General features: G+C 49.0%; 4 protein-coding genes across 4 annotated transcripts; 2 read left to right on the top strand and 2 right to left on the bottom strand.

Annotated features, from left to right (window-relative positions):
- Positions 1 to 665: 665 nt before the first annotated feature.
- GIQ15_04538 (uncharacterized protein) lies at positions 666 to 1,367 on the top strand (the record flags this gene model as incomplete). Its single annotated transcript, XM_033551955.1, has 1 exon — positions 666 to 1,367. The coding sequence occupies one exon, from the start codon at positions 666 to 668 to the stop codon at positions 1,365 to 1,367; it is 702 nt and encodes a 233-aa protein (XP_033405685.1).
- Positions 1,368 to 1,438: 71 nt separating this feature from the next.
- On the bottom strand, positions 1,439 to 2,302 carry GIQ15_04537 (uncharacterized protein; the record flags this gene model as incomplete). The annotated part of the gene is made up of 1 exon (XM_033551954.1): positions 1,439 to 2,302. The coding sequence occupies one exon, from the start codon at positions 2,300 to 2,302 to the stop codon at positions 1,439 to 1,441; it is 864 nt and encodes a 287-aa protein (XP_033405684.1).
- A 2,493-nt stretch (positions 2,303 to 4,795) lies between these two features.
- On the bottom strand, positions 4,796 to 7,737 carry GIQ15_04536 (trehalose synthase complex regulatory subunit TPS3; the record flags this gene model as incomplete). Its single annotated transcript, XM_033551953.1, has 2 exons — positions 4,796 to 7,667; positions 7,715 to 7,737. The coding sequence occupies 2 exons, from the start codon at positions 7,735 to 7,737 to the stop codon at positions 4,796 to 4,798; spliced, it is 2,895 nt and encodes a 964-aa protein (XP_033405683.1).
- A 1,328-nt stretch (positions 7,738 to 9,065) lies between these two features.
- GIQ15_04535 (uncharacterized protein) lies at positions 9,066 to 12,238 on the top strand (the record flags this gene model as incomplete). The annotated part of the gene is made up of 5 exons (XM_033551952.1): positions 9,066 to 9,684; positions 9,742 to 10,283; positions 10,552 to 11,504; positions 11,553 to 11,593; positions 11,643 to 12,238. 5 exons carry the CDS (start codon positions 9,066 to 9,068, stop codon positions 12,236 to 12,238), a joined length of 2,751 nt encoding a protein of 916 aa, XP_033405682.1.
- Positions 12,239 to 13,716: the final 1,478 nt, after the last annotated feature.

Below are 13,716 nucleotides of genomic sequence, written 5' to 3'. Positions count from 1 at the left end.
CCACACTTGATCCGTAACGGAGGCGCTGATTAGGTTGCTTTTTCCTCACTAGAGCTGGAAGATGAGACGGTGAACCGCGGGTGCCGGATGTCCAATTGACTTTATACGAAGCTCCCAGGCGGCGTCGCAGGAGGCGTGATAGATCGAATACTCGGCGAATCAGCTGGAGAGAAAGCAGCTTCACATATCCGTGCCCGTGGGAGTAGCATCTGCGCCAAGGTGACTATTCAAGCTCAATCGCGCTCCGATCGGGGAGATCGAGATCAGGCCTGAGGCTTGATCCAACTGCCGGCCGTGGATAGCTTGAGCCGTTCTCTGCTATGATTTCGGCCGGAGTACGCCGTAGTTTGGTGGCCAAAAGGAGAGATGCAAGTCTATGGACAGCTGTCAATTGTCATGATTATCGCCACCATACTCCATATTACTAGATTAGTGACATCTCCTTCTGCTGGCCATAGGATTACTTCTACATAGGATTACATCTACTGAAAATCAGCGAAGTTGTATATGATGACTTCACTTTGTACTGCCAAGATGTTTCTGGCCGAGGTTGTAAACAAATACCGACAACATCGAACATCGAAAAACAACAACTAACAACTACGAGTAACATCTACGAGTAAACTAACAATTGACCAGCACTCCTTCACCCATAGTGTCTCAAGATGACAGCCTCTAAACCCTACAGCGTGCCAGAGGCCACCATCTCGGCCTTCCAAGCCAACACCTGGACCAGCACTCTGCTCAAGAACTCATCCTACGAACCGGTCGAAACCCTCTGTCGCAAACCAAAGACAAAGACAGGAGAAGACATTTTCTTCGCATCCACCATAAACACACCGTCTACAATCCCACACCTCCTAACCCTCCACCGAAAGCCGAACCTCCTCTCCCCGCCGCCATCAAAGGCTCCATCCCTCCCCGCTCCGCCAGCACAATGGCCAAAGATTCCCTCCACCCAGCCAGCAGATATAATCAACTTGCTCTTTTTCGGTGAGCCAGGCGTCAACGGTCATCCTGGCGTCGTGCACGGTGGCGTCATCTCTACGCTGCTCGACGAGTTGATGTCCGTCAGCATCGCGGCATATATACCCGGTTTCGACTTTAACAACCCCAACAAGTTTGGTAGGCTGTATACGATGCAGTTGGATACTAGGTTCAAGCAGCCTGTTAGAGCTGGTGCGCATGCTATACTGAAGACATGGGTTATTGGCAACGAGGGGCGGAAGTGGTGGGTTAGAGCGCAGCTGGTGCAGGAGGAGAACCCGATCAAGCCGAACGGAGAGAAGGTGGAGTGGGTGAAGAGGAAGTATGTGTGTGCTGATGCCGTGGGATTCTTCATCATGGTCAACGATTCGAAGCTTTAGACGACTACATGAGTGTAAATATGCCACTAAATTCAACTATACATCGATATATACATCTACAAGTCTATTGATCATATCTTGCTCTCGCCTCCAGCGGCTTTCCCGTTGCCCTTTCTGGCACTCAGGTTCCTCTCTGCTCCAATCACTAATGCAACATGGTTACTCAACGCAACCAGCTCTCCCTTCTCATCCATGATGATAACATCTAAATCCATCCTACCATTTTGCAGCCTCTTCGTCTGCACTCGAGAATACATCCACTCCACCCCTTCGGCCGGCAACTTCTTCTTAATATCCAAGTTCAGCAGAATGGTAGGATACCAAAACTTCCCCTTCGGGCTAATCTTGCCGTCCTTCTCTTCCTCTTTTTCCTTCTTCTCTCTCGCCTTCTTCTCCCATGGCTTCTCGTCAAACGACTCAAGCATCATAGGGAACATATCGGCTAAAAACCCAAGCGTCTCATCCGTCCATCTCTCTACCTTCCCATATGGCGCAAACCGAGCCCACTGCTCGATGAACCCGCGCTTCATCATCCCCGGCACAGAAGGAGCGTAGAATTCGACTTGTCTGCTCGCCTTCCTCATCGATGCAAAGGCTACTTCGAACCGTTTCCACTCTCCGCTCTCGCCCGTCCTGGCTAGCTGGTTGAAGTCAACTGCTGGTGGCGCAGGAGTCAGCGCAAAGGCCGTCTGCATAGTTGGCCCTTCCTCACTCGCTATATGTGATATGGTGATGTATCCCGCTACCTCTTCGCGGCGATTACCGTCTGGGTCTATCTGGCTGAGGCCGATATGCAGTGTCGACGTGCGTGAACCCAGCTTTACGTCCGTGACGGTGAACAAGGCCGGTCCAATATCCGTCCTGCGGATGAAAGTGAGGTAGACCGTGATAGGGTCAGGAGAGCCCTTGTGGCGTGTTGGATGGGTGGTTTTCATATGCGTTCGGGCGACAGAATAGAAGATGGAGGTCACATAACCTCCGTGGGGGACTGTAGCGTTACTCCATTAGTATGCGTCGCTGAAGATGGGATGAAAGGAAAGAAATCAAGCGCCTACCGCTACCAATGCACCATTCTGATCGCAGATTCGCAGAATATGTGTGTGAAGACAATGGTGTAACTGCAATGGCTTCCTCAAAGCTGCCGGCGGGCTGCAATTTGGCTGTCGTCATAGCTCCTCGGGTATCTCGATCGCTATCTTTTTTTCTTCAGATCGAATATCTGTACGAAAGAAATCTATTTAGACTGAGAGTAGGATAGAGACAGACTTGATTCTACCGGGTATGAGTTAAGGAATAAAAGAGTGTAAGGTCGTCGATAATCGATCGCGAGGTTGTCGAGGTCGATTTAGCTTGCGCCGAGATGCCTCGGCTAATATTTCAGGTGTCAACTCTATGCTACCAAGGCACTGAAAGGACATTTAATAGATATTTATTATCGTCCTATTTAATCCTAGAGGCTAATACTAAATAATTATATATAAGAGTCGCTCTATAGCTCGGTTTCAAAATTTTAACATGTACCGTTAAGTATGGCTGTAAGAATGGGCTTATCTTTAGCGGCTTTGTCCCGGATCTAGAATAAATACCGGCGTTGAATATGTTAGTTTAATGGTTAGAATATCGTGTTACGGCCACGTTGATATAAGTTCAAGTCATACTACGAGTATTTTGCCGTATAATTCATTTTCAATGATGTTCACAGAGGCCTCCAATTCCATGTTATTCTTATCCTATACTGACTGACCCTACATTGCTTTGGGTGCTCCGTAGAGGCATTGCGTACGGCCTTTTGGAGAATTATTTATCATTCATTACATAGCAGGACGAGACCGTTGCAGGGTGAAAATGTGCGACTAGTTAGCTAGGATTCAGTATAATGTGTAGAAGTTGCATTGATCCCCCCTCTTGATGGGTGATTAGAAAACAATTCTCCCGCTAGACCCTGACTCGTAACAGAAGGGAAGTCTTAGAGACGCATCAAGATCAAGTTGTCCATTTGAAGGCTGCATAATCAGGATGAGCAATGTTGACAGATCGGCGATGCTTCTGTCATGCGTATATGCGCTATCTAGTTGCTTCAAATGTTAGCTATTAGCCGCTCCCTGCGATCCTATCAAGCATCTCCCCCACATTGGTTGGTTCTTCAACTTAGCAACGAGCTTGCGTTGGTCTAGGTCACAGAAAGTAGCATCGGCCATCTCGATACCATCGTCGAAGCTATCCTTAGGCGACTTACCCGTTTTCGGCTTTTCGGGCCTCGATTCCGTACCCCCGAGACAGCACCCGTTGAAAAACTTGTGAATGTATCCAATCATTCCACGACACAAGTAACAGCACCTTACCGATCACCACGTTTTCAACATTAATATCATAATCGACGGCCTCTTTGTCTAGGCCCACTCCATCTTCTAGTACTCGTGCGCTAGAAGGTGCTGCTTGTCTTCTAAAGACCTTAAACGCTTATCGTTTCTTAATCTCCGTAAACCTTGGAAAACAATATCTAGCGCCGATTCCAATATTCCAGTTTATTGAGAGGAAATATTGACTCTATTAACCGCCATGTTGTGTAATGCAGCCAATAAATGCGATAAGCGTCCACGAAACGCATTAGGACTTCACTTTGAATATCCTACAGATTCAATTCGTATGCCAATCGCAGAACAAAACATGATCCTGTGCCAGTTGATTGAGATGGAGACTGGATCAAGTAGGTGGATAGTTTCATAATGTTTCGAAATCAATTTACGTGTGAGCGTCTGATGCAGCACGTAGTAGCTGACGTGAAACTTTCAACTACTAAACATGCTCCAATGGATGAGAACGCCATGCTTGAGCCGCACTCCCCTTGATAAGTTTGACAGCGGCGTCAACATGTCGAAGTGTCAAGAAGTCAAAATTGACTCGTGGCCCGAGCGAGATTCAAACTCTAAAGCCTAAATTCTAGCTTATATAACCATGAAGAGCATAGCACGTGATAATAATTTCGTCATCACTGGAGGCACTAGGAAGAGACATCAAGGTAAAGGATGCTTTGGCATTGCTGCTACCAATATAGAATCAAACAAAACTATGCCAGGTATAGACAAACTGGTTCCCTCGGACAGAAATAGACATCAAAATAGCAGAGTAGGGTGAAGCGGAATGGATGATATATTTAGCTATACATACGCCGGAGTCAAATGGAATCATACTTATTTATACATTGCTAAAATAAAACGTATTGAGGCAATATCGTAGTTCACGGGACTTACTTTTACTCCCCATTTGATGCTGGAAAGTAAGATAGCTGCTGGGCTAGAGACGCCGAGTCTCTGCGCTGTGATATATCTACCAGTTTTCCAAGACATGACAATGCTCCTACATCAAGAACATAAGGTTAGTATCAGTTAGATAACCGTGTCACCATCCCCCTCATAGTATATCGGGATCTAATAGTGGAAATTTGGGTGGGTGTGCATACCAGTAACGCCCTGCGTCAAGGTGGCCTTGGCCTCCGTATTTTTCGACCCCAACGTAACAGTCATAACATTCTTCACCTTCTTCTCTTCACCTAGGCGATTCGCCCATCGGAACGCAGGTTCGTCATCCCTCCCATCACCAATGATGAGTATGAAATCCGGTGCATCTTCGTCCATATCGTCAATTTCTCCCGCCATACCGTGCTTCACGCTATTAGTGCTACCGGCACTAGAACTCCTCCGAGACTCTCTTCTCGTATACGCCGATAACACAACGCCTGCAGCTGTACCTTTATTTGGCTCCACTGGTCCAGCAACCACACAGCCGTCGGCCTGCACTGCCCTGAGGCCATGATTGCCACAACTATCATTGACGTTATTCGCACATTCGGAAGCATGGCGCTCTGCACTAGTTGGGTCATCTGCGCGCTCATAGTGGAAGATAAGGGATGCATGGGTTTCTTCAATCCAGCTTCCATCTGTTCGTTCTTGGAAGTAGCTTAGCATAGGCGAGAGGGAAAGTTTCCAGTCATTCATCTTGGACATGTCAATGAGGCGGATCCATTCTGTGGTGCCTAGAGACTTGGAAGGCGGAGAAGGGATCGGGGAGGAAGCTGGAGGTGGCCGCACAAAGCATCCATTTTCTGCTATAAGGCCTAGACCGGGGACACGGCTGAAGAGGCGTTCCATATCCTCTGGCATGCGTGAGGACATGACATAGACAGTATTAAAGGGATCTTCAAGTAGGTCTGTGAGGGTATCAATAGCGCGCTGGGGGGTTGTAAGGACTGTGTTGGTAGGTTGACCCCAGGAAGCAAGGGTGCCCTCGTAGTCTAGGATGAGGAGACGGCGGGTGGAGGTACGGTAGGTGTCACAGAGATTAGGAATTGAAAGACGCGGAACGGCTACAGTTTCACGAGTTGATTGTTGGTAGTATGCATCGTTAAGAGCAGAGGTGAAGTTATTAACCCATCTGGTGGTTACGTGATCCTTGGCCGTGGTGTTGAGTCGGGTCCATTGGGCCTGGCGAGTAGCAGCAGGCATTTCGAGGGCGGTATTGATCGCGTCGGCGCACTCTTGGTAATTCCATGGGTTGACAAGGAGAGGATGATAGTGGAAAATGGAGGCACTACCAGTGAACTCACTAAGGATCAGGGGCCCATGTTTAGACGGGGATAGCAGGCCGTCCTGACAATGGATGAATTCATGACTGGTGAGGTTCATTCCTTCACGCAGGCTGGTCACCATGAAGACGTCTGCAACAGATATAAGGGCAAGATATTGGTCGAAGAGAAGGTCTTGCTTGTGAAAGATGAGAGGCTGGTGGGCAAGGTTAGAGTGGACTGAGTTGATGCGCGTGGCGATATCAGAGACCGAGGCCTCTAGTTCTGGCTGTTCTGTAGTGGTAGATGCAACTTGTATCAGAACAACAGAATCTCGCCAGTGAGGGTACTTGTTGAGAAAGAGCTCGAAAGCTAGTAGTTTCTGGCGGACACCTCGGACGTTGTCAAGCTTATCCCTGGCCACGATGAGCCGTTTGCCTTTGAATTTATTCTGTAGGATACGAATCCATGACTTGACCTCTCCACACTGTCGTCGAATATCAAGCGAGACAGGGTCAATGCCAATTGGAAAAGTGCCAACATTGACAAACCTGTCCTCCAGCTGCACCCCATCCTTGGTAGCCTCCACATTAAGCAGGCGGCTACAGGTCTGTAAGAAGTGATGGCAGTATTCCTGCGTTTGGAACCCGATCAGGTTGGCCCCCAGCATTCCCTTGAGCAGCTCCATCCGGACAGAAAGACACCTGAACACCTCTGACGAGGGGAAGGCGACGTGTAGGAAGATACCAATCTGGGCGTCTGGTATCTCTTTCCTTACCATGTCTGGCACCAGAAGGAGGTGATAATCGTGTACCCATATCACATCCCCTCGCTTCCAGTTTTTAATAATCTCCTGTGCAAAATTATAGTTGACACGACGGTAATATACCCACGAATGGTCTTCGTATGCTTTACTCTTGGGGTTATCCGGTATCTGGTAGTGGAAGACGGGCCAGAGGATCATCTTGCAGAAATGTGAGTAGTGGCTGTCAAAATCGTTGTCCGAGACGAATATCGTCAACGCCTCACAGTCCGCGGCTAGCTTTTCGGCAATGGCATCTTTCTGCTTGTCATGCAGCGCATCGGTGGGCATACCCAATGTGCCAACCCATATTTTATCCTTCATATACGGCCAGTCGACGGCAGAGCGGATAGCATTTAGAAGTCCGCCATTTCCTTGTTCCGAGGGTTGAACGGTCCATTCTGCGCTTTCAAAGACCTTATCCTGGCTTAACGGGGGAGCTTGGCCGCTAGGCGGCTGTGCCTGGGCGGGAATAAGGACTGGCTGGGTCTTGGACAGCTCCGAGGCAGATTCCTGAGCTTGGCCCTTGAGACGGCCCTGGGTATGGTTTAGGATTGACGAGGATGGAGGTGCGAGAGCCTGAGCTTTGGGCTGGTTGAATGCACCTGGGGACCCCCAACGGGGTGAATGCGGGTCACTAGGCGCTAGCAGGCGTGGCTCTGGCGACTCAATCTCTATCCCGGAGGAGGAGTAGTCTGGGAGCGAGAAGATGCGGCCTTGGTCCCTAGAGCTCGACGGTCGATGGGCTGTTGCCGACTTCGACGCTTGTGTAGGCGTTGACGCAGAGGCAGAAGCGGACGCAGGAGTGGCCGACTGGCTGGGTATACGGCCAAACAGCGTGGCTCTCTGGCCAGAGCTCTTGCGGCGGTGGTGGTGAGAAGACTTGCGCAGTTGATAGCCCTCCGGCAGGGCGAAGTCGATGGTGTGTGGTAAGAAGCTGCTCGGTCAGTGATGTGTCTATGCTAATTGGGACTGGGAACATACAGCGAAACGATGAATATCGTCATTGTTGCTGGTTGTAGCGCCTTGTCAGAGCATGTATGAGTGCCTCGTCACAGCGTCGTGACCCCTCCATATATATAGGCAGAAAGAGGGGCAGCAGGCTAGCGGGGAGCACGGCGATAGCACTACGTGAAGCGCATCAAGTCACAGCAGCATCAATTCGCCGGATAACGTCAGGATCAGGCATTTGAAGTGGTCGAGAGAGCGAGGTTTGACGTTGTAGCCGAGACCTGGAGGTGGACGGAGGTGAAGTCGGTTGGGTAACGTGAGAGCTTCCACCAAGTTCCCGGATATTCCCAGATAACTAACCACGGTCGCGCTGGGCTTTGGGCTTGCAGGTAACTTCGCGCTGCCTTTGCCAGTTGCTCTGCTACAAAGAGTTTCTTACGATGGGAACTGTTGGATCCAGCCAGCCAGCCAGAACATGCTACCTACGTCATTCTCGCCTAGCCCGCAGTCTGGGGCCGACCAAGCACGTCTGCATAGCCGGTAGATGGACGAACAACGAGGCACCGAGAGACTGATGGTCTATGATAGAGTCCTCTTGATGCCTACATCCATGGAATCAAGTGCGCGGAATTACTACACTATAAATTACAACTACGCCAATCAACTACCCATGGAATTACAACAATACCACCAGGCCGAGTATATTGACCGAACGTCACCAGAAGCTGTATCCACCTTATATGCTAATGGTCTATCATTCCAGCAGCCTCGAGGTATCCTCAACCGCCCATCCCTGCATTTCCTTAGCCGACCAGTTCGGCTACTTATGACCGCATAGAACGAACCGCCGTCTGATGTCGAAGTAGGAGTACTCTTACTCGCTGAATTGGAAGAGGGTGTGAACCACGAGTGGCCGTCAGTGATTCCGATATTGGCAACTTCTCGAGCAAGATATCTTCAAGTACTCGTCGACGTAGAGCATCAGCTTTCGATATAGCTCCAATCCCAGACTTAACGGTAACAGCGCGACACGTATACGCACTGGACACGGAGAGTCTTCCTCCTGGATACCACGCTTTAAGCCGCTCGCCATGACGTAACCTATTCTATATCAGAAAGCAGACCCGGTTTTATATCGACGTCTTGAAATCTGGAAGTTGCCCAGGCGAACTTGTTCTTTGCCCTGCTTAGTAAGTCTAGCTTAGGTAAGTGGTCCGCTTATATAAGGCTCTATCACGTGTTGCTTACTCAGTTTGATGACTACAAGATTATATAATATATACACGTGACTATATCGGCTGATTTCGTTCAGCTCGAGATGTTAAGGAAGACACGAAAGTGCAGCACTCGAGGATATATATAGGAGGATATATATACGACGGTGATGCCGCTTAATCTGACGGCCGCCCATTCATCCCGCATCAAGAAACCGTCGTCCGGGTCTCGCCAGAAGACCCCCTTTGCCTCGTTCCGCCGCACCAAGGCCCCCGCCTCGCCTGCCCACCAGAGCGATGGCAAGCAAGACGAGTCCGAAGCGCAGCCCATAGCTGGGAGCGGCAGCGGGACTGCTCGAAGCAGCAGCGGCAACGGCAAGGGTAACTGGATATTCGATGAGTCGCTCCCAGACCTTGGCCCGTCACGGGTCCTCGCAGAATCGACCACCGTCAGCACCGTGACTCAGGCCGTTGAGTATATCCAGAACACGATGTTCAGTGCTATTCCAGAGAGGCGGTCGGGGATGAACGGCGCGAGGATTGCGCAGGTCATGGCTTTCAGAAAGTCACTTCCACCGATCGTGTCCGTGGCGCATGTCCATGTCCTGCTTAATGAGCCAACGAGGGTGGAGAAGGATATCGTGCAGTTGATTGACTCGGCGGTTGTACGGAGATTGCTTGTTACTGGCCGTGGCGATGGGACGTATGGGCTGGGCGACTGTCTTGTCTCGTTAGATGACTGGGAGAGGCTTATCAGAAGCAGCACGTCTCTGGATGATGCGTTGAAAGGTGAGCTTCATTCTTGTCTCCTCACTATGTTTCTGCTGTTCCTCTAATGATGTCTAGACCGCTTCACCCAGGCTTTACGGAATGACACGAAATCGCCTGCAGTGCCTGCTGGGTTCTTCTCGCCTGAAGAAACAGCGGCACTCGTCCGCTCGGGCTTCCTGGTCACGGCATCATCCCACTCCAAGAGCGGCTACATCAACCTCGGCCGCTCAACCGCGTCTGCCGCGTCCACAGATCATACCAGCAACGCATCCGGAGAACGTGGGTCAACGATGATCCTCTCTCTGCCCAATATGGGACCATACCTCCGACTCCTCGGTGCGGCACGCACCCATATCCTAGACACACTTCGAAAGTCTCGATACAGCGAGGCGCCTGTCTACCTGATTCGTGACCGATGGGATGGTTCTATAGAGCTGAATTCCCGAGCGAGCATCGCGAAACACGCTCGCGGTGAGTTTTCTGGCGTTCTACCTGGAAGGACGAACAAGTGGAAGCAGCTGTACGGGTTGGACTTTCGATGGGCGCTGGAAGAAGCGCTGGGCGCGGGTCTCATCGAGATCTTCAACACGGGGAGCGTTGGGCCGGGAATTCGGAGTGTATGATGGATTCCTACATTACTCCTGCATAGCTTGAAGGCAAATAAAAGTCCACCCATACACAGTGATACCCCCTTTCTTCTACGAATAGATGATGGTGTATGATTAAGGAGACATTTTCATAGCACCTTGCTCAATAAAAATGCGCCTTCCAGCTTTCTACCTACAATCAAGGGATGCTTCTTTCCCTCCCTTGATTGTTTGTTTACTCTCCCTGCTTCTGGGTCGCTGTTTCTTCGAGCAGTTGTTTACTCGCCAACTTTCCCAGAAACATCTCTTCTTCTTCTTCTTCTTCTTCTTTTCTTCTCTTCTCTTCTCTTCTCTTCTCTTCTCTTCTCTTCTCTTCTCTTCTCTTCTCTTCTCTTCTTCTCTTCTCTTCTTCACGGCCGTCAACAACAGTTATATCCATCCTGATATATCATTCATATTGACCGTCAAGACACTCGTTTCATTGTTTACGTCGTTCATCTTTTCAATTTATTTCATCTTATTCTCAGTGTTTATTGCATTTAAGGGGTTGAAAATGGACAAGACCGCTAAGGAATTGTCTAAGCCAACGCCAGAAGCAGCCGAACAAGGACCATCACAGCCACTCAACGCAGCGGAGGCATCGCAGTCCTCGGCATCTGCGCCGCAACCGCAGCCACAGCAGCCTAAGCAAGGACAGGAGCCTCAACCAGGACAACAGCCTACGAAAGGACAGGGGCTTCCGCCAGAACAGCAGCCTTTGAACGGCCAGACGGAGACAAGTGAAATCGGGCCTGCTCTTCTTCCCGAACAGCCACAAGAACCCCCCGGAGGTAATTTGCCAAACTATCTCCATGTCAGGCCAGTTGAACTCGGTAAGATACCAGAGAATGAGAAGCTTCCGACGGTATCTGGCCAGGTTTACCCGGATATACGCTTGTTCATTCAACACGGCCTTGACGAAGCATTTAATGTTATCCAGAGCAGGGGACCATCTTATGACGGTAGAGATATCTATCCCAACTCACTAAAGTCGCCTGGCTGTAAGGGTACCAGGTGTTTCTTTTCTCGTCGCGCCATGCAGCGGCTAGACATCACCTTGCCTAATGGCCAACCTGGTGGTACCCCACGCCATGTGAGTGAGTCGTGGTATGCGAGGTGGTCTAGCCATATGGATAGGAATCAGGCAGGGTATGCTACGTTTGGTGAACTGAAACGTTACTGGAAAGACGGGCATACGACATATCTCCCAAAGTACGTGGATGGAGTCGAAGTCACTAAGGTAACGACGTGGGATTGCAGCGAGCTAGGACTGGTTGGATGGCGAGATGTTACTGCTGAAGGTAAGCGTTATCATCTATAGTTTCATGGGGATATGCTGACCTTTCCAAGTATGCTGGATTGAACGATCTCCAAGTTTTCTATCATCTCAACGCATATTCGCTGTACTAGTCCTCACTGGCGCCAAGGCTATTATGCCTGATCACCTTGCACAACCAAAGCTCCCTGTGAGCGGAGCGAGTCCTGCCTCTCAACCAACGCAACCTTCCGAAGGTAGATCGCCTGATTCTGTGTCTGAGGTCTCGAGGAATCCGCCAACAGTACCTATCGAGAGTGTCCAGACCTTGAATTATGTGCCGCATGGCTGGCTAGATAACCTGGTCGTTGCCCATATTCCTCTCAAATATACCGGTATCCCTGGCCGACCGAAAGAGCATTGGTTTAAGCGAACCATCTACCCGGCATACGCCTCCGTGGGGATGGTCCAACAGCACCTCAAAACCGAACAGCAAATGAGAGATAACACGCCCCCGGATTATACGTGGAAATTTACGCTTGCGGTCTCGCCAACGGCTGAGAGCAAAATGCCCTCGAGCTTGCATGAAAACCTGTACGTTGGCGTACCAAGTCTCATCAATGCTGAACCCGGAAAATTTATGAAGATGCTCAAGTCACAGCGCAAACAGAAGGTGCCAGCACGGAAATAGGATTATATCCACTTGTTGAAAGGTGAATGACTAGGTGGAGATATGATGAGTTTTCCAACTTAAGAGCAGGGACCAGAACGCTCGTTTTTTCTGAAGATGGACTCGGGGGTTTTCTTCTCACTGTATAAGTTATATTGTATTGTTAATGTTAGCCGAAGCAAGGGCAGCCACTCCTTTAGCCATTATCTCAGTCTCTACAGACGTATATAGTTTGAATGGTGATACTCTCGTATCCTCCTGGTTATCCTAACGTCTTCCCCCTTTCCACCAGATCTCCAGTAGCTATAACACCCCTTTTATTTTAGTAGGCTATAAGAGTAGAGAATGTAGCCTAGAGAGCAAACCTAGGGACATATACATAATGACCTAGCGGTGTACTGATAACTGGAAAGGCGTAGGGGTATTGCCTTCTTATAATTTACCTTAGGCTTTGATGTAACTTATTGTGATAATAAGGTAAGAATAAAGGAAAAGCCATATAAAAAGCCATTCTTAGTATTTAGTATACAGCTACACGCCACAACTTCTCATACAAAAGGCCGACGATCCAATAAAATGGAATAAAACAGAGACTGACAGCGTCGTTGAAAATCAAGCAAGATAGAGGATGCAAAGGGGTGTAAACTAAGGATTTTTCCCATAACCATCTCGTAAGCTAAAGACGAAGTAAAAATAAACATAACAGATAAGGACATCCCGTCCGCCATTCCAAATGAACCGACCCGTGGTACTATTTAGAAAACCAACGAACCATTAAAAGGAGAAAGACGGCTTGGGAAGTGATAAGCATCCAAGACGTGTGCGTGGAAGAGGAAAGAAGAAGGTGAAAGAGGAGTGGAGTGGAATAATCATTTCAGTCATTCATTTAGATTAGCTACTTCGTTTCATAAAGTAGAATGAGTCAAGGCCGGTGAAAATACGCGGCATAGAAGGGTATATAAGGGCGAAGATGTAGATAGCGGTGGCTGGTATAGGTAGGCTGGGAGAGAAGGGGGTTGAGACGTAATCACGGCAAAAAGGGGAAACAAGGTACGTATATGAAAGTATTAGCTGGATAGAAGTGAAATACTAAAAAGTAAAGTAGCAAGCGAATGGAAACGCAAGTAAGGTTGGCAAGTCATATACAATATTTTTTTTTTGGGAGGTGACGACGATAATTTTTTCGAATTAAGGTTTCATTATATTGTAGAGCACATGTGCTTGGGTTGAGTTTGGGTATAATTGGGGTATATGGATAGTTATTTCCCGCTAAATCTCGAGTAACTCTCTGATAAATGTCTGTTCTGTATGAAAGACTTGCACGAATCGAATGGAGAGAGCGAGGGTATGAGTTCCAATGACCGCCACTGTCATTGGTTTCCAACAGCCTAGTCAAATGCAATCCAGTAGAATTTAGCTAAGTATATTCCAACGCGCAAGAAAGAATGCAAGGCTGATTCCCGACCATCCCATCTGATGAATGGCGGGCATTAAAAGGG

Source organism: Arthroderma uncinatum (assembly GCF_011692745.1).
Source record: "Arthroderma uncinatum strain CBS 119779 chromosome Unknown scaffold3, whole genome shotgun sequence".
In the NCBI taxonomy this organism is placed as follows: domain Eukaryota; kingdom Fungi; phylum Ascomycota; class Eurotiomycetes; order Onygenales; family Arthrodermataceae; genus Arthroderma; species Arthroderma uncinatum.
This window is presented reverse-complemented; position numbering and strand designations above follow the sequence as displayed.